This window comes from Rhipicephalus microplus, chromosome X, assembly GCF_043290135.1.
Source record: "Rhipicephalus microplus isolate Deutch F79 chromosome X, USDA_Rmic, whole genome shotgun sequence".
Lineage (NCBI taxonomy): Eukaryota > Metazoa > Arthropoda > Arachnida > Ixodida > Ixodidae > Rhipicephalus > Rhipicephalus microplus.
The window spans coordinates 43,850,830-43,869,073 of NC_134710.1; the positions used below are offsets into that span (position 1 = coordinate 43,850,830).

At 43.1% G+C, this 18,244-nt stretch overlaps 1 protein-coding gene across 3 annotated transcripts in view; it reads left to right on the forward strand.

Annotated features, from left to right (window-relative positions):
• mino (glycerol-3-phosphate acyltransferase mino) overlaps positions 1–18,244 on the forward strand; it is a 147,897-nt gene that overhangs the window by 52,168 nt on the left and 77,485 nt on the right. For 2 of the 3 annotated variants that reach the window (XM_075876358.1, XM_037426900.2), the window contains exons 2-15: positions 1,177–1,417; positions 2,504–2,626; positions 3,140–3,201; positions 3,285–3,392; positions 3,463–3,506; positions 3,588–3,666; positions 3,790–3,886; positions 3,941–4,077; positions 4,157–4,253; positions 13,897–14,026; positions 14,156–14,238; positions 14,318–14,431; positions 14,532–14,730; positions 14,810–14,880. In XM_075876358.1, the coding sequence (XP_075732473.1) occupies positions 1,184–1,417; positions 2,504–2,626; positions 3,140–3,201; positions 3,285–3,392; positions 3,463–3,506; positions 3,588–3,666; positions 3,790–3,886; positions 3,941–4,077; positions 4,157–4,253; positions 13,897–14,026; positions 14,156–14,238; positions 14,318–14,431; positions 14,532–14,730; positions 14,810–14,880 (1,578 nt within the window). In that variant the 5' untranslated portion in view covers positions 1,177–1,183. Of the gene's footprint in view, positions 1–1,176; positions 1,418–2,503; positions 2,627–3,139; positions 3,202–3,284; positions 3,393–3,462; positions 3,507–3,587; positions 3,667–3,789; positions 3,887–3,940; positions 4,078–4,156; positions 4,254–13,896; positions 14,027–14,155; positions 14,239–14,317; positions 14,432–14,531; positions 14,731–14,809; positions 14,881–18,244 lie in introns of those variants that run through there. The other variant, XM_075876359.1, reaches the window with a different exon arrangement.

Below are 18,244 nucleotides of genomic sequence, written 5' to 3' on the forward strand. Positions count from 1 at the left end.
AAGGCACGAAGTCGCTTCCTAGTTAGCCCCGGGGTGCTATGTTGGACACCGTCTAATTCTGCCATATTGTCAAATTTCGTAATGGCGGCATTTTAAGCCAATCTACAGTGGCTAGAAGGCACTGTAGCCAATCGGAGATCATAGCAGCTGACTTGGCCGATGAGCATCGATCACTGGTGGAATTTGACAACATGACGGAATTCGACAATGTCCAGAACATGACCGCCTCTATAAACTCTATAAGTATGTCCAGAACACCACGGCCAGCGGATGCAAAGTTTCCAAACAGGGTCTGATACCCTCCGAAGTACACCGGGAATGAACGGCTATGATCAATGGATGTCATGTTCTCTCCTTATGCCATCTAGGGTAGCTCACAGTTTATTGTAAAATTATACCTATGCATCTCCTAGACAGCTTCCTTAAGAGATTTTGCTCCTTTCAGCTTCACTGGTCTCCACCATCAGACTGGAATGGTCACGAGTTTGTTTTTTCTTCTTGTCATCATCATAATTATCAGCCTTATTGATGGCCACCAAAGGTTAAAGGCCTCCTCCAGTGATTTCAAACCCACTTAGTCCCGAGTGACCAAGTTTAATTTTTAACTGCGATATTTAAAAATTGTTTTGTATGACCTAACCCTTTTCTATTCTTGGCTGCACTTCTCATCTCTTGGTATTCATTTCAACACACTGACCATTGGCTATCTGTCCTCATGATGAGATGTGACCAGGTCTGTTCTTTTTTTTTTTAGTAATATTTGCCATCTCTGTTTACTTATTGACCTTCCTGTCTTCCCATCTTTTTTAGTTATGCCTAGTATTTTTCATTACAAGCTTGTGTTTTTGTTATTCACATTGTTTTAAAAGTGTGCCTGTGTGCTTTCATATTTAATTAAAGCTAGATTATGCTGAAATTCTGTGGCCATGTTCTTGAATATGGCTTGTGAAGGTGCTGATGAAGTGCAGTCACTGATGGGACCAGCTGATAGTGCTTAATGAAAATACGATGTTAAGTGTGGTTTACATGAGACATCTTACATGACTAGTTGTTTCAAAATACCAATAGAATTCAGAATTTGTTTATCTGGTGCAAGCTAAAGATTTTTTTGCTGATTAGTAAATTAATAAGCATACAAATACAGTGCTTCATGCAATTACATTGTTATGCTTGCAGGGCCCTGATGGCAAAGTTGCTTCAGAACCTGCAAGATGCTTCCACAGTGTGGAATTTCAGATCGCCTCCTAATGCTAAAGACTCTTCCACATCTTTTACTGGCCAGGGGCACGACCAGGGCAGTTACCGCTATGGAAGAAAGGTCCACTGGCAGAGCTCGGCTTACAATGTTGACAAGTATGGTGTCGAGTCTGTTTATGTTCCCAAGATTCCCTTTTCGAAGCAGATGGAGAATTTTGAGGTCAGCCACTATTCTTATCACTAGTATGGTAGTGTGTATGCTACATCATGTTTTAACGCCATAGCGGTAAAGAGCTCGTTTCGCAGAAGTTCTGCCATCAGTCGGCGTCGGCGCAGTTGGTTGCGAGTGAAAAGTATTTCTATAGCGAGAAAGAACATGCTGTTGTCCCCATAGTTGGTGCATTCGTTCGGTCAGCCAATTTTTGCAGGACAGTTGTAGTGGCTGTTGGGGTTGATCCTTTGTGCCATTTAAACAGCTGGTTAGAGTTTTGATGCGTCTTTGAAGCATTCTTACCCCTAGAAAAAGTAGAAAACATTGTATTGGAAGTGTACCCTTTTTGTTATTGAGAATCATTATAAGTTACCAGTGCTTGGAAACGGTTTTCCTTGCTTGCCTGAATTGCTAAAACCTTTTGAAAAGGGCTTCTGTGTAGTACTTGAACTGGTATAGCGCATTACGGGGAAGACGAAACGGCCGAGCAGACCGACACAAGAGGACAGAGCGACACAAGAGGACAGAGCGACACAAGAGGACATAGCGCTCTGTCCTCTTGTGTCGGTCTGCTCGGCCGTTTCTTCTTCCCCGTAATGCGCTATACCAGTTCAAGTACGACGAACCAACTTGCCCAATCTTTAACACTCGTGTTCTGTGTAGTATTTTCAGTCACATTCTATGTCTCTGAGTGAATCTTTTTTTGTACATTGTGTGCCTGAGCCTTCGGTGTGAAAAATCTCATGAATGGCCACCACTGGTACAAGCAGGATCAAAAGTTGGGGGGATATCAGATTCCTCAAAAAGATGACACCGCTTTTTTATTACCATAACATTGGGGGGGGGGGGGGGGGGGGTGCTTCAATGTTTTCTCCTTTTGTTGTATACCTTTTTCAATTAATTTTTCCTTTCCTTCAGTTCTTATAGTGTTATTATTGAGTTCACTAGCTGTAATTGTCTATAGGCAAAAAGGGAAGTTTTGTGTTGGCAGCAGAGGAGAGGAAGAAAGAGCCTTGATGGTGAAAGGGGAAGAGTGGAGGGGATTACTCTGGGCCGAGCTATTTTCTGACTGTAATGAGGGCGTGTGCATTTCAGGTCCGAGCGTATTTCAAAGAGTGGATGCCTATGGAGCCTCAGCGGCACGCTGATCATCTGTACATTGATCATCTGCACCGCTGTTCTATTGAAAGCTGTTATAAGTGTGTGCCTATGAGCAAGGTAGGAATCATGTTTGCTTGTATTTTTGGTTAAAGTGGCAGGCCTCCTTATCTTTATTGGTAGGTTATCTTTCCTTCCACTTTTCTTTCTTCACATTTATGTTGCGATGACTTCTAATAACATCCTCTACACTTTCCATGGCATCATTGTCCGTTGGTTTTCATTAATATTGGGGCTTCTCATGTGTCACTTATGCACCTATAGTGTGGAGTTCTGCAGTGTATCTTGGCTGTGCTGTATTGAGCTATTCTTGCAAACTTGTTAAGGTAATTGTGTGGGCATGCCTTTGCTCAGTGCTGTCGGTCTGGAGCATAATATTGTGACTTTATTCGGTAGCTTCACCTGTAGAGTGCATCTGTTGCAAGATATACTTTTGAGCTATGTGTATTAAAACGTCTGTCTGGTCTCGGGGTCAGCTGGAAGATATCCCTTCACAGGATTATTTTCCACACTGTGTAGCATTTCATGCTAATTCAACATATGTGGTATATATCATGTTTCAATACATTTCAGGAAAAGTTTGTTGCAAATTGTAAAGAACTTGACAATGCCCTCGTTGTACGGCCTGTTTGGAGGTAGTGTCACTATTTCGGCTTTTATTAGTGTTTGCATCTGTTTGTTCCTTAATAAAATTGGTTTTTTTATTGTCTAATTGTAGGGGTTGGCTGACACCGGTAGACCTTCTGAAGAACTCTATCTATCTTACTTGCAAGAGAATACCACATCATTACATGCCTATTCCCAAACAAATCTTGACTTCTGAAAGGTAAATGAGTATATACAAAGATTTTATTTACATTTTAATTATGTATTTACGCCATTTTTTGCTGTTACAGGGTGAAAGATGCAATCAGCCGAGCTGTTGAAGATGACCCCGAAAGTGAGCTTTTCACATAGTTTCTTTTGCTCATCTCCTGTGTTCGTTCAGCAAATTTGAGCTTAAAAAATGAATGCCTTGCAGCTGACCAAGCAGTGCATAGTAAACGGGCCGCTTGCATCTTCGAACGTATGCGGGCGTCAATTTCTACATCATTGCTCAGGTGATCATTGCTCATTGCTAAGCTCCTTAAACCTGGTTAATAGTAGTGTGTCCAGGAGCATGTATTTGCATGCTCAGTTTTTCTGTCTCTTTTCAATTTGACGAAAATTGGTAATGGTTCTAGGGTAGCAGTGTGGTTCATGCATCGTATCATGTCCCGCATGTTGACTGGAGTGTATGTGCCGAGAGGGCAAATAGACATGATCAAACGTGCCTCAGAGGTGAGTGAGAAACATCAGCATTATACCCAGTACTTACAGTGTGTTTATTTTTAGCTCAATGTTCCCATGGTATACTTACCTCTGCATCGGAGCCATCTTGATTACATTCTTGTGACGTACCTGCTATACCTGAATGATATGAGGCTGCCACTTGTGGCTGCTGGAGATAATCTGCTCATCCCTCTTTTTGGGTAAGCACTGGCATTCATTGTGGTCATATTTTGTATATGCTTTATTTAGGCCATTGTTAACTGTATTTTTATTCAACAGGCAACTGCTGCGAGGTCTGGGGGGATTTTTCATCAAAAGGAGGCTTGACTTCAAAGATGGGCGCAAGGACCACGTGTACAGAGCAGTTCTCAAAGAGGTAATGGAGCTGTAAAAAAAAAAAAGCCTGCAGGTTCACTCTTGTTTCAACATTTCATTCTGTAGTTTTGCTTCATTAGGTTCGAGATTTACGGGTGCCAGCAGTGCATCAGCTGGCACCAGCTGCGCCCAAGTACACTAAACTCCAAGCAATGTTGTTCGCAGTTTTCTTCTTTTTTCCAACGCTGTTTTCAAAGCTTTGTTTTAAAGGGATACTATAAAAACAACAGTGACTTGGTTTAGATTGATAAACTGCACTCTGTGAACTGTAATGCCACAAGTGTCGTTGTCATAAAGTCATTATTAAGAGTAAATCAAAGTTCGAAGTTTCACTTTTAAAAAATTAAAGCGGAAATCTTCGCACATGACATAGCAAATTTCAAAATGGTTTTCAGAAAATTTCATTGAGCTATTGTTGCGAAAATATGCGACACTTCGTATGCTAGGTCCAGGGCACCCACAAAAAACAATGACCTAATTTTTATCAAATTGAAGCTATGTGGGGTCCAGTAGACCTTCACAATTTACTACGTCACGGTGTTTGGTACAGGAAGAATCTCAGTAGCCTATCCTCACATTTCTTTTGCACGTTTTTTTTTCACTTGTTTAATGTCATGTCGCAATAAGAGTGGTGTTTTTGGTTTGGGATTGTGAAATTGTACTTTACTAATACGCGAAAAATGGTTTTGCTCTTTAGGGCCTCTTTAATGCCATTTTGCTCAATTTTCTTTGTTCCCCGGGAACTTGCAACTTGTAGGTTTCTGACCTTGTTAAAGGGGTGCCGACACGAAATTTCGCAGCCGAGATTAGATGCGGAGTCGATTTTCGTGAACACTTGTATATCATCTGCAATATATCAACAGCCAGTGTAGCTTGGAAGGTATTTTAAATTAGTTTTGAAGTTTGCGGGAGCGCTAGACTTCACCGTGCCATTGACACCCTCGAAGGGGACCCTTTGGGGACCCCCAACTTTCCTCGCGTCATCACGCTGCAGTCAATAAAACAAGTTATGACGACGTCATAGCAGTCATTTTTCTTCTGCCGCGTTTGTTCCTGCAGTCTACACTTTTTGGCAGCTTGTTGCGAGTGCTTGGCCGTGATGCGCGCTTTGAAAGTTTTGTGGCAACACTGCAATTCCGTTTCTTGTTCGAAAGTAATTCTTGATGCGGACCGTGCGGAAGTGTGTAACAGTTCTGTATGCTGACGTGGTCGAAAGCTGCACACGCTAAGTGGCGATAGTGTTGAACCCGGTAGCTTCTCGTTTTTGGAGCTCTCTCAAACCAAAACTGAAACTGGTCGATAATTAGGGGCTTGTAATTAATTATCTGTCATGAACTGCAGCAAACGATGGGTCGTGTTATGACTAATAGGCTCCCAGCAACACATTGCTGGAGAAAAACGCGAGCCCAAAGTTTTTGCGACGGTACCTTGTAGCATACGGCTTGAAACTTCTGTATTAGTCTAATCGTAGTCCTTCAATACTTTTACTGGTCATGAAGCTTAAGTGGAAGTTTGAAAGCACATGGAGAAATCGCTAGGAGCACATGGAGAAATCGCTAGGAGACCCGAGCTAACGGGGGAGTTTTGGCTCCCTCCCACGCCTAGCCGTGCGTGGCTTTGCAGTGTCCGGGAAAAAGGGGATCCTGGGGGTTGAGCTGACGCTGGGTGATTGGACCTTTAAGGCCCCCCCGGCAGAGGCAACACACCCCTTTGGCCCCGGCTTCACGTTGACTGCACCCCTGGGCTGACCCACCCAGGGGAAATCGGCAGTCGCCTCTTCCTTTCTCTCTCTCCCTACATCTTCGTCTTTATCTCTCACTTTTTATCTGTCCTGTCCTCTAGTCTCTTCCGTTTTCTTCCAAACTTCCTGGCGGCTAGGGTTAATCCTGTGCAAATAGCCTATCTTGGCCTAGGCGCATTGGGTTATAGTGGCGTTGTACGGCTGACGTCTGCAGGTTTCAGCATCCGCAAACTTGTTGCGTCCCCTCGTTGGGCTCCGTGGTGGGTGGCCGCCAACGCTGCTGAACAAAAATAAGACGGGCATGCATGGAGCATTCCCCCTACTGTCTGATTGTACCGGCTTAAAGCGGGTACGCATTGATGATATAAATTTATTCAACCAGCCGAAAGAAACATTTCCCAACTTCTATGTCATTCACTGCGAGAAAACTGGAAAGCAAGCCAGCACCTGGCAACTACGAATCTCTATTCGTAGTTGCCAGGTGTCTTATTGAAACTCTCGGGGCTGGATACAAAGTAACCAAAATGGCTAGCGAGGCCTTCTCCTCGAAATTCGGGACAAAGAACAATTTGTAAAGCTAGGCAGCCTCTCAACATTTGGTGACGTACCAATAACCGTAACACCACACGGATCTATGAACATAACTCGTGGAGTGGTATCTGACGCAGACTTACTTGACCCGACCGAAACTGAACTTTTGGAGGGGTGGAAGAGCCAAAATGTCACTAATGTACAGAGAATCATCATCAGAAGACATAATAAGGAAACACCGACAAAACACTCACGTTTGCATCCAGTAAACTACCAGAATCTATTCAAACAGGGTACACGAAGACATCTATCAGGCCGTACATACCAAACCCCCATCGTTGCTTCCAATGCCAGAGATATGGCCATGGCCCTAAAACCTGTCGTGGTCGCCAGACTTGTGCACAATGTGGAGTCCTAGGCCATGTGTCTGAGAACTGCAAACAACCGCCACACTGTGTAAACTGCGAAGGAAACCATGCCGCATATTCACGCTCCTGCACATACTGGAAAAAAGGAAAAGAAATAATTACGTTGAAGGTGAAGGAGAACATTACGTTTAAGGAAGCACGGCGAAGAGTCGCTCCATTCTACAGACCTACATACGCTGATGCGCGTCAGGGGGCACCGCCGCACCAGCCCTCGCTACCCCTTCGGCCCGCGCATACCGAGCCGACGGTTGTGGCACCTGCCCCCAAGGCGGCTGTAGCCCAGGCTACACCGCCTACTCCCAAACAGAGACCGGAGACTCCAGAGTCCTTGGGTCTCAAGGCCTCACCTCACCAGGCGAGGCCCGAAATTCGAACTAACAGCCCGCATGTGCGGGCATCCAGTGCCTCCGAGGAGGCAATGGATACGTCGGTACCCTTGGTGCCGAAAGAGCGGCGTGGCTCCTTGGAGCGCGCCAAGAAAACAAAAAAGCAGATAACAGGGCCTGGTGACGGCCCTGTTGGATTGGATAAACTTTTATTTTTTTATTGGATAAACTTTTATTTTTTTATTGGATAAACTTATTGGCCCTGTTAAGTGAACTCAAACTCCCTGTCTAAACAGGCACTCGCTTTTCGAACACACAGCACTATTTTACATTCACCACGAACACTCAAATTATACAATGGAACGTCAGGGGCCTTCTCGGAAACCTTGACGACATTCAAGAACTCTTACACGAACACTCACCAAAAGTGCTGTGTGTACAAGAAACACACCTTAATTCAAAACACACAAATTTTCTTAGTAAATACGTTATTTTTCGAAAGGACCGTGATGATGCCATGACATCATCTGGAGGTGTTGCCATCATTAGTGAATCAAGGAATTGCATGCACACACAACTCCAAACATCCCTTGAGGCAGTGGCTGTTCGAGCGGTTCTTTTTGATAAACTGATCACAATCTACACTATTTACATTCCTCCTAGCTATCAGCTGCAAAAACGTGATTTACACTCTTTAATTGATGAACTTCCGCAGCCTTATGTTCTCCTTCGAGACTTTAATGCGCATAGCAGGCTATGGGGTGATTCTCGGTATGACGCGCGAGGCTGACTGATTGAACAGTTCCTTCTCTCATTGAGCGCGTGTCTCCTAAATCGAAAAGAACCAACCTATTATAATCTCGCTAATAACACCTACTCCTCCATAGACCTAAGCATAGTATCTCCATCTCTTGTGCCTCTACTCCAGTAGAAAGTCGTCGGTAATCTGTACGGAAGTGACCACTTCCCCGTAGTTTTGAGCACTACAGTAACTGAGTGTCCACCACGTGTTCCCAAGTGGCTCATAAACAGAGCCGACTGGAAACAGTTTTATACCATCGCTCGTCTAGGTTGGAATGACATATATACTTTGAACATTGATGTTGCTGTCATCTACTTCACAGCGTTTTTGATTGATGCTGCAACAAACTGCATCCCACAAACGAATGCACACCCTGGAAAACGGCGTGTCCCATGGTGGAACTCTGAATGCCGAAATGCGCGCAAACAGCAAAACAGAGCTTGGAGGTTGCTTCGGAACTCACCAACAGCCGAAAACCTTGACACCTTCAAGAAGATAGTCTCAAGGCAAGAGAATGCGTCGGCAGGCCAGAAGAGAAGGCTGGCAGAAGTTTTTGTCGGGGATCAATTCATACACACAGGAGGCTAAAGTCTGGAACATGGTCGGTAGGATAGCAGGAAAACAAGTACACACACTTCCACTCGTAAACACTCAGGGTGATACCTTGGAAGATCAGGCAAACTTCCTCGGTGCACACTTCGAACAGGTGTCCAGCTCGTCCCACTTTACTGACACTTTCCAAAAGTACAGAACAAGAATAGAAAAACAGAAACTCGAACACAAATGCACTAGATACCAGGCATATAACCAAGCTTTCAGTCTAGCTGAGCTCCGAACATCTCTAAACTCCTGCAGTAGTTCTGCCCCAGGTTCTGACCGTGTGATGTATGAAATGTTAAAAAACCTACCAAACGAAACCCGAAAGACCTTACTTTGTTTGTAAAATGCTATCTGGTTTTCTGGCACTATCCCTACTTCTTGGAAAGAGGCTATTATTATTCCCATTTTGAAAGAGGGCAAGGACCCTTCTTTAGCTTCGAGCTATAGGCCTATTGCACTTCCAAGCTGCTTGTGCAAAGTCTTCGAAAAAATGATAAACTGCCGACTTGTACATTTCCTTGAAACAATTTGCTCGACCCATTTCAGTGCGAGTTTCGAGAGAGTAGATCCACCACAGACCACCTTGTTCGTATCGAGGCACAGATCAGAGACGCCTTCGTCCATAAACAATATTTTCTCTCTGTGTTCCTCGATATCGAAAAGGCTTATACAACATGGCGTTTTGGAATTCTAAGAGACCTGTCCCACTTTGGCGTGCACGGAAGAATGTTTCACATAATCGAAAGTTACCTGTCAAACCGGACATTCCATGTCCGAGTGGGCACGGTTCTTTCCCAAGTATTTGTCCAGGAAACGGGCGTGCCACAAGGTGGTGTACTTAGCTGCACACTTTTTCTCATCAAAATGAATTCCTTGCGCTTGTCCATTCCTCGCAATATGTTTTATTGTACATATGTCGATGACGTCCAGCTTGGCTTTAGATCTTGCAATCTGGCAATGTGTGAGTGGCAGGTTCAGTTAGGTTTAAACAAGGTCTCCAAATGGGCAGAGGAAAACGGATTCCGACTGAACCCACAAAAAAGCATGTGTGTCTTGTTCTCCCGAAAGAGAGGCATGCACTCAGAACCCGTCATTGAACTGAACGGTCAACGTCTGTCTGTTAATGCGGAGGATAAATTCTTAGGCTTAATCTTGGACAACAAGTTGACCTTCGTACCGCACATCAAGTATTTAAAAACAAAATGTTTAAAAGTCATGAATGTTTTAAAAGTGTTGTCATGTACTACGTGGGGTAGTGACGGGCAATGTCTCATGAACCTGTATAGAAGCCTCATTCGCACCCGCTTAGATTATGGGGCCGTTGTTTATCAGTCTGCGACTCAAAGTGCTTTGAAGATGCTGGACCCCGTGCACCATTTGGGCATCCGCCTTTCTACGGGTGCTTTTTGCACCAGCCCCGTAGAAGGCCTTTATGTTGAGTCAAATGAGTGGTCGCTTCATCTGCAGAGAACTTACATGTCCTTTGTTTATTTCCTTAAGGTAAAAGCAGACAAGAAGCACCCCTCATACTCTACTATTAATGATTTGTCGAGCTCCATTCTGTTTCAAAACAGGCCTTCGATGAGGCAGCCCTTCTCAGTTCGCCTGAAGGGTCTAGCTGAGGAAACTGTGGAGTGTCACTTGAACACAGTTTAATGGCTCCTGTAGCATACCCGCCATCTATAGACTGCGATGTGTCTTTTCTAGAAGTTACAAAACATGCGCCTATTGCCCGTATCCGAACATACTTCCTGGAACTTCAACACAAATACACACGTAACGAGTTCTTTACAGATGCCTCCAAGTCTAACTCCTCTGTGTCCTACGCTGCTGTCGGCCCATCCTTTTCGGATGCTGGCCCTCTACATCCAGGCACAAGTATCTTCATAGCGGAAGCTTATGCGATACTTGTGGCGGCTAAACATATCAAGCAATTACAAATACAAAAAGCAGTGATTATACGGACTTCCTCAGTGTGGTAACGGCTCTGCACATTCTTAAAAAACAAAAAAACCCAGTCCTTGTCTCACTTTACTCCATATTGTGCACACTCTACACACTCAAACAACATGTAGTGTGCAGGGTGCCAGGGCACAGTGAGATCCAAGGCAACGTGAGGGCGGATCAGCTCGCTGCATCTGTCCACAAAAGCACTGCCCCTACACCCATATCAATCTCGGCCCTTGATCTTAAGCCGTCTCTCAAACCAAACCTCAGGGACTACTGGCAGAGCAAGTGGGATACACACACAAAACAAACTACACATTATTAAGCCACACCTTGGTCATTGGCTGCCAGTATCAAAATCGCGTCATACAGAGGTAATACTAACGAGACTCGTGATGGGACACACATACACAACACACACATATCTTTTGTCCGGTGGCGATCCACCATTGTGTGACAGATGTGGTGAAGCATTAACAGTCCTTCACATGTTAATCCAGTGCAAACACTTAGAAACTCTAAGAAAACAACATTTTCCATTACCCTACCGACAACATATACCATTGCACCCTGCAATGTTCATCGATAGGGAACCGCTTTTTAGTCATAAATCATTGTTAGCGTTTTTAAAAGAAATTCATAATTTTCATATGATATACCCGGGCATTCCGTAGCATGACCTCTCCAGAGAGGTTTTTGCTGCGGTGACTACACAAGAACGCACTTGCCTTACGGCCCTTGGACGCAAGGGTATGAACGAGTGAGGTACTTGGGCTAATGCCATACATGTCCACCATTGTTTTTCATTATCACCAACTTTTGTCACCTATTCACACCACACACACCTTTCACAGCATTGTCATGATTTTATTACTTGTATGTTTTCACCCGCCTTACCACGAGGAATTTTATGGCCCTTATACAGCCGCTTATCACAATCATTGTCCATGTTTTTAGTAAGATGAACTGGCGCTCTTTGGCCATGAAATGGCCCTTGCGCCACAAAACATCAAACATCATCATCGTAGGAGCACTCTCGCCCGTGCGTAGGTAGTGGATCAGCCCCGACATTGCAATTGTATGGCAGGTGCCTGAAATGCAAAACATGATTAAATGTACTTTTGAAGGATATTTATATTTTTATATTTATATTTATATATTTATATTTATATTTATATTTTAGATATGTTACCTTCAAGGAAATTCGGGAAAGCTCTAATACAGTGAAATTTGGCATTGAAGAAGGCCCGGAAGCTAGAAAGAAGTTTGATGGCAACAAACTCGTGCTGCCTCCACTGTGAGATAAGCTACCAATATAAAATCGCTTTTGCTTTTTCATGAAGCATCTAGCGAAAATTTCTGGACGATAAGGACTCTGGGGCACCGGGGAGGTGCACTTCACAGTGCATATCAAATCTTTTCAGGCTAGCATATGTACATTTGGTGTTAGTATACGAAAAGATCCTTAAATAGCCCCGTATTTATTGAACCAACAGCCAATGGAGTGAATCTGTGCTTTGAATTTAGTGGTTGATGAGGATCAAGGAATACTTCATATGGCTTTTACCTGGTTTTCGTGTCTTGTTTTGCATTGATTTATCGCTATGGTGCCGTAGCATGTTTGTAGTTCAGCTGCTCATGCAATGTAGTTTTCCAGTCCTTCTTTACTCTGCTGTGTAGTTTACCCACGCTGTGTTTCACCTGCCCTTTTTTATTGTTTTAACTGTTAAGGCAAAAGCCTTAGATACCCCATCAAGTGAAAAAATTGACTGGCGGCATCAACAACTTATTCACAAAGTTATTTTCTCGTGCTCAAGATTCATTGATCGAAAATGAACTTTTCACGCTTTGACAGCTTGTGCAAGTTTTGCAGTTTTTGGTCCATCCTCTCTTGCACTGTCACCCTACTAAGTTTCAATTGGCAGCGCCGAAGTCTCTCTTCCAAGCAACGGATGTGAGCCTTGAATTTTTTGAAGCTGTGAGGAGCTGCATGTAGCTCCGTCTGTTTGGCCTGATACCTCTACACTTTTGGTCATCTCAGTGCCTGTATAAAAGGAAATGAAGAACATTTCACTCATCGAACTTTTGTATTACTGGCATGCAACGAGGAAGAAGCGGTCAATATGCTCATCTTCGTTAACTGCGTCATTATCTCGGGCAGCTGTGTCTAAGGGGCTCATGCACAGTGTTTGTGTAGCATCGACGGTTTTCAGCTCGGCTCACAGTTCCTGGCGATGCTTTGTGGGCGGGTGAGCTATGTTTTGCACTAGTCAAATAGGCCGGGATTCCTTGGAAATTTCTCGGTACAACATCTGGGGAAAGTTTCGGAACGTCACGCAGTGGCTTCACAACTCCTCCGATTAGCCACTGGTCCATGTGAAAGATCTTGTTCATAGAAGTACTTTTCGCACACACGTACTTGTGGGTAATTAAATGTGAAACCACCAGTTTTTTGTTGCAATATAGCATGCTTTTTGTCATTTCCCTAGTAACTGGATTGACACCTAGGTATGCAGAACATACGTGGCATTCTATCCAATCTTCGGATGTAACTTACTCGGCACAATAGCAGATATACGGTGAAAACTGCATGGTGACATGCCACAGTATTTAGCAGTGACACTGGCAGCTGGGTTCAGTGCTGCCGTCTGCCTGCGGCGTCCGCTTGCAGCACTGAAAGTTCCCTCATCTAGTTATGGCGGAGCTTCATAACCGGTATTGAAAGTATTGGAAGACTCTGGCATATACTACTGCACTTTCACTTGGTTTGCACCTCACTGCTTCTGCGAATTTCAGAAGTGCTTGGCTGATCTAGCTTTTAAATTTTGTGGCAATACAGTGCTTGGTTGCTTTGTAGTTAGGTGTTAATTATGCAAGTGAACAGATGTATTGGTTGAGCCTAAGAAAGCATTCTTGAAGGGCACAGGCAGGTAAGTGACGCTGGCAGCAAAACAGTGTTTGATCATTTACTTGTTTTAATTACTGATAATTACAGGAGCCTTTTTATAATAGTGTATATAGAAGATATCAAGTTATTAGCAAAAACTATAGTGATGCCAGTCTACAATGTGGTGATTTATAGCTTGTTGGCAGCATTTCCTTAAAGTTTATGAAATTGGTTGGGTTTCTACCTTCACAATGATGAGTGCTCATTTAGTGCTGGGCTTCAAATCGAGGCCATTATTTCAGCTGGACGTCCTTTTAAAGCCACATGTTCACGGAAGTGAAAGCAATAGCCCTTACATACTGTCACTATTGCACTGTTTCAGTACATGAAAGAGATCTTGATGGCGAACCATAGCTTGGAGTTCTTCCTCGAAGGAGGGCGATCACGAACTGGGAAAACTCGCCTCCCCAAAGCAGGTCTCCTGTCAGTCATCGTTGACTCTTTCTATGAGGGTAGGCATTAATTCTTTTTTTTTTTTTTCATTCTTGTATTCTTAATCGCTACTGTACATGATGAAACATTTCATTTAAAGTGATATCCATATTCTGTGGTTGTATGGTGTTTTTTTTTTCTTTTTTCAGAGCCTTGGAAAGACATTCTTATAGTACCCATTTCTATCAGCTATGAGAAGTTGTTGGATGGAAACTTTGTCAGTGAGCAGTTGGTTAGTTTAGTTGTTCTATTTTTTGTTCTTTATTCAGCATTTTCTTTCAGTTTCCCGATTTCTCCTTGTCTACTTCCAGGGAGAGCCAAAGGTGATGGAGACATTCACAGCAGCACTCACTTCCATCTGGAAGATATTACATTCCAACTATGGTGCTGTTCGTGTCGATTTCTGTCAGCCATTCTCTCTGATGGTAGGGTCTTCAGTAGCGTTGCCTTATTGCACCGTTTGATAAAAACCTATTATTGGCAGCCTGTTAATTATTTATTCTATTTGTGTGCATATCATTGTAGGAGTTCCTCAACCGTGCCAGAATTTCGCCTTCCGCGCCACTATACTTTGACTGCCCTCTTTCTTTGCTGGAAGCTGCAAAAGACTCAAGAACAGTCATGTACAATGAGTGCACGAGTACAACCTCACTATCCAGTCCAGACGGCACTTCTGAAGAGACTCGAGCGGCTATTAAAAGCCTTGCCAACCATGTTGTTCACCGTGAGTTTTCATCTAGCTCTGTATGAGGACTAGATTGAATATTTTCGGTTTTAAATTTATTGATGTATATTTTATTCAGAGTCAACAGCATCTCTTTCATTGATGAGCACAAGCTTGGTTGCTTTCCTACTTCTCACAAAACATCGAAAGGTAAGCTTGTGTGCACTTTTTCCTAATAAGTTGAAGCTGGTACAACCAGTCTTTAACAAAACAGACGTCAAAAAACAAACTATGGAATATAACAGTTAAGAATGTTTTTCCACAGTACATATATACTTAAAACAATTATTGAATTGTATAACAAAGCCATTTTGTGTGGTATCAAATGTATGACATTTGGCTTACTTTTGTAGAGTTCTCTGGTGTTATCATTGCTTACTTTTGTAGAGTTCTCTGGTGTTACCATTAGAAAGCTGCAGAAGAAACTTGGAGTAGATGAGGTCGTATCTGTTGTGGAAACTGTTTGGCGTGTTAAGCAGGAATACATTCCGCTCTTTTCCTTCTCAAACCTGGAATCTCGTTATTCTCGTCATGATGCATACCTTTGACGAAAACTCATTCATTTTGACCGTGCATACCATAAAATACGAAGCACACCCGAGAATGGAAAAGGGTTCAGTTGAGTGACAAAGATAAGAAATTTGCGGGCATAAGACCGAATCGGCTCACCCAGGACAAGGTCAAGTTTGAAAGCCCTTCGTCCTGCAGTGGACATCCAAATCTAAGTTCACATGTATTTTGCAGTCTGCCTTTGTCAGAATGCAGCCACCGCCGCAAGAATTGTACTGACAGCTGTTCGCTTATCACTGCAGAGGTATGGCCATCAAGCCACAGCAGCAGGTGTTCGGTAGTAACTGAGCTGTGGGGTACAGTGCTTAGATTCAGTTATTTACTGATGTCCAAGTTGGAAAACAGTGAAAGTAAACTGTAAGGCCACTCAAAAATGAAAAAAAAAAGCTAATTTGGAGCGTCTTTTTTATAGTCTGCTCACAGCTTATAATGGCTGCTTTTCAATTACCGAAGAATAATGTACTACAAATTGTAACTTCAACATGTTTCAGACTGGAATTACGCGCGGCCTGGGGAAGCTCGTTTATCTCCTGCTAATTGTGCGTTTATGCCATAGCTGCCTTACAGTAAAACCTCATCAATTCGAAGTCACTGGGACTGTGAAAAGCCTTCAAATTAAGCTGGTTTTCAAATTATTAAAGTGTACAAAAAGTGGGACGCAAGGAATTTTCATATGTCAAAAGTAATCGGAGGTGGTTGTTTGACGGGCCAGCTAGTTTGCAGCTCCAAGGGTGATGTTTTCTCACAATACTTGGGCCCAATTTTGCCACAACCACTGGTGAACTTGGGCACCACTGCTTGTCAGTGGCTTAGGAGGACATGGTGGTCAGCTAAAATGTGCGCTTGCAGAAGATATGCTTCTCTGCAACATAATGGTGACACGTGGGCATCATGTCGTCTGCTTCACTCTGCGTCAGCACGTCGTGGTGAGACTGGTTTTCTGGTACATAAAATTATTTAACAATGACCAGTGTGACTGAATCTTCTATGTGTTTTGGTGGAAAAAATGATCATTGAAGTTTTCCAGCTGAGTTTTTGAAGTAGGCGTTCCAGGCAAGAACTTCACCGGCAGTGCAAGTGCTCAAATTGCTGAAGCAACTGCGAACCGGAAGTTCGCATACATCACGAATTGCATCAGTCTGACCTTTGTTTTAGCTGATGTTCAGAGAAGTATGCGATGTGCTGCCCGCGTGTGTCACTACTGTAGTGCAGTGAAGCACGTCTTTTCCGCTGGTGCACGTTTAAATCGATCACAAGACACACCCCCTCCTCACCACTTTTTCTTTTTTTGCGCTTGCGGAAGGATTACTGGAGTGCTTCATCTGTCACTCATTAGTATCACTGCACTGCATTGCTTTGTGGCTCCTAAGGGCTGCCATTTTTTTTGTGGATATGCGGTGAAATCGGGATCGGGAATCTGCTCGTGGCACACAGTTTTCGAATTAATCGGGCTCGGGCTCCCCGCCGCTTCAAATTATCCCCTGAAACTTGTATTGCAAAGTACATGGCGATAGAAATCTTTCGAATTAAGCGGGATTTTGAAATGATTGGGCTGAATTAATAAAGTTTTAATGTGTTTTCATCAAGGAGTGTCCCTCCACCTTACGGCAACGAATGCAGTGGTATAGCCTCTGTTGCGGCAAAACCAGACCTACAGCATTACCTATCATTATAGTCCGTCAACAGCAGTTCTGGTCACGAAACTGTCGTTTCAGTTTAACATAGAGCTAGTGGTGGCCACTCGCTGTGCCACAGTATAAAAGAAAGGCCACCTAGAGAAGTGGCCGCAGCAGGCGACGCTTGTATTTTCTGTTCTGATACGACGTGGCCGGAGGTCACATTTTTTTTTAAAGACAATATTTAAATTCTGTTTTTTGATGTAGCAAATAAATGAACTAAACTTGAAATTTCTAGTAATGTTATTGTACTGAAGAAAACATTCTATACAATTTCAAATTTAGCTGGTGGGTCAGCATGCTAGCAGACAATCCGTATGTATATTTTTTGTTGCTGTGAAATTTTTCTTTCGTTGGCCCAACAGGCTTCAAATAATAATAAAAAAATATTGACATCACAGTAATTTTATTTACAGACAAGACATCAGTGGTGTTACCATTAAATGCATAACCTGAGCTGAAGGTCATGCATTTTTTATTGCCCGAATTTTCCATTGCATGCGTGTCATTCTAGCATTACTGACAAAATAATTTTATATAACGGAAATTATTCTAGCACGTGAGAACTAATTCATCGACCAATTGCAGCCGTAAATGAAACGGTTGCTTGATGGGAAATGACATCTTTGAGCCTCGATATCATTGCTAGTTTTGTTCATATCAGTGCGATTATGTGGCACAGTTTCCTTGCACTACTTTTTGTTCTCAATATTCCCGATGAAAACCGCATAAATGATTGTCTCCCTGAATCCACATTGCGCTTCTTATTTTCTATCTTGCATGAGCAGTGTCATAAGTATTGACACACGGTTGCATATCAATGCCATACTAACTTCGTGAATCAGGACACCTAATAGGATGGTTATTTTGGTCTTTCTTATAGAGAAATCAAGCCATGCAGATGCTTCTGAGAATTGAGATGATTATGGCCTTCACTCAGCACTGAGGTAGCGTAAATTTAAAGGTAATGTAATGGAGTATTGACACAGAAATCTTGCATCTTGTCTTCGTCGTTATGAGTAGCTATTGGCCCATTTATTATGGCTTTAAACTCTTCTTGCACGTGATGGCTGTCGAGCTCGTTTAATTGGTTTCAGTGGCATACAAACTGTCCATGGTCACGACCTCAGATTCATTAATTATGTTGGTAGGCCCTCGAACACACGAGAAATGACGTTAGGCTTGAGACACGGCTTGTCTCTTGGCAACGATACGGTGTCTCCGTTTATTGTCAAATATTTCACATTGATTATGTACAATGAATGAAA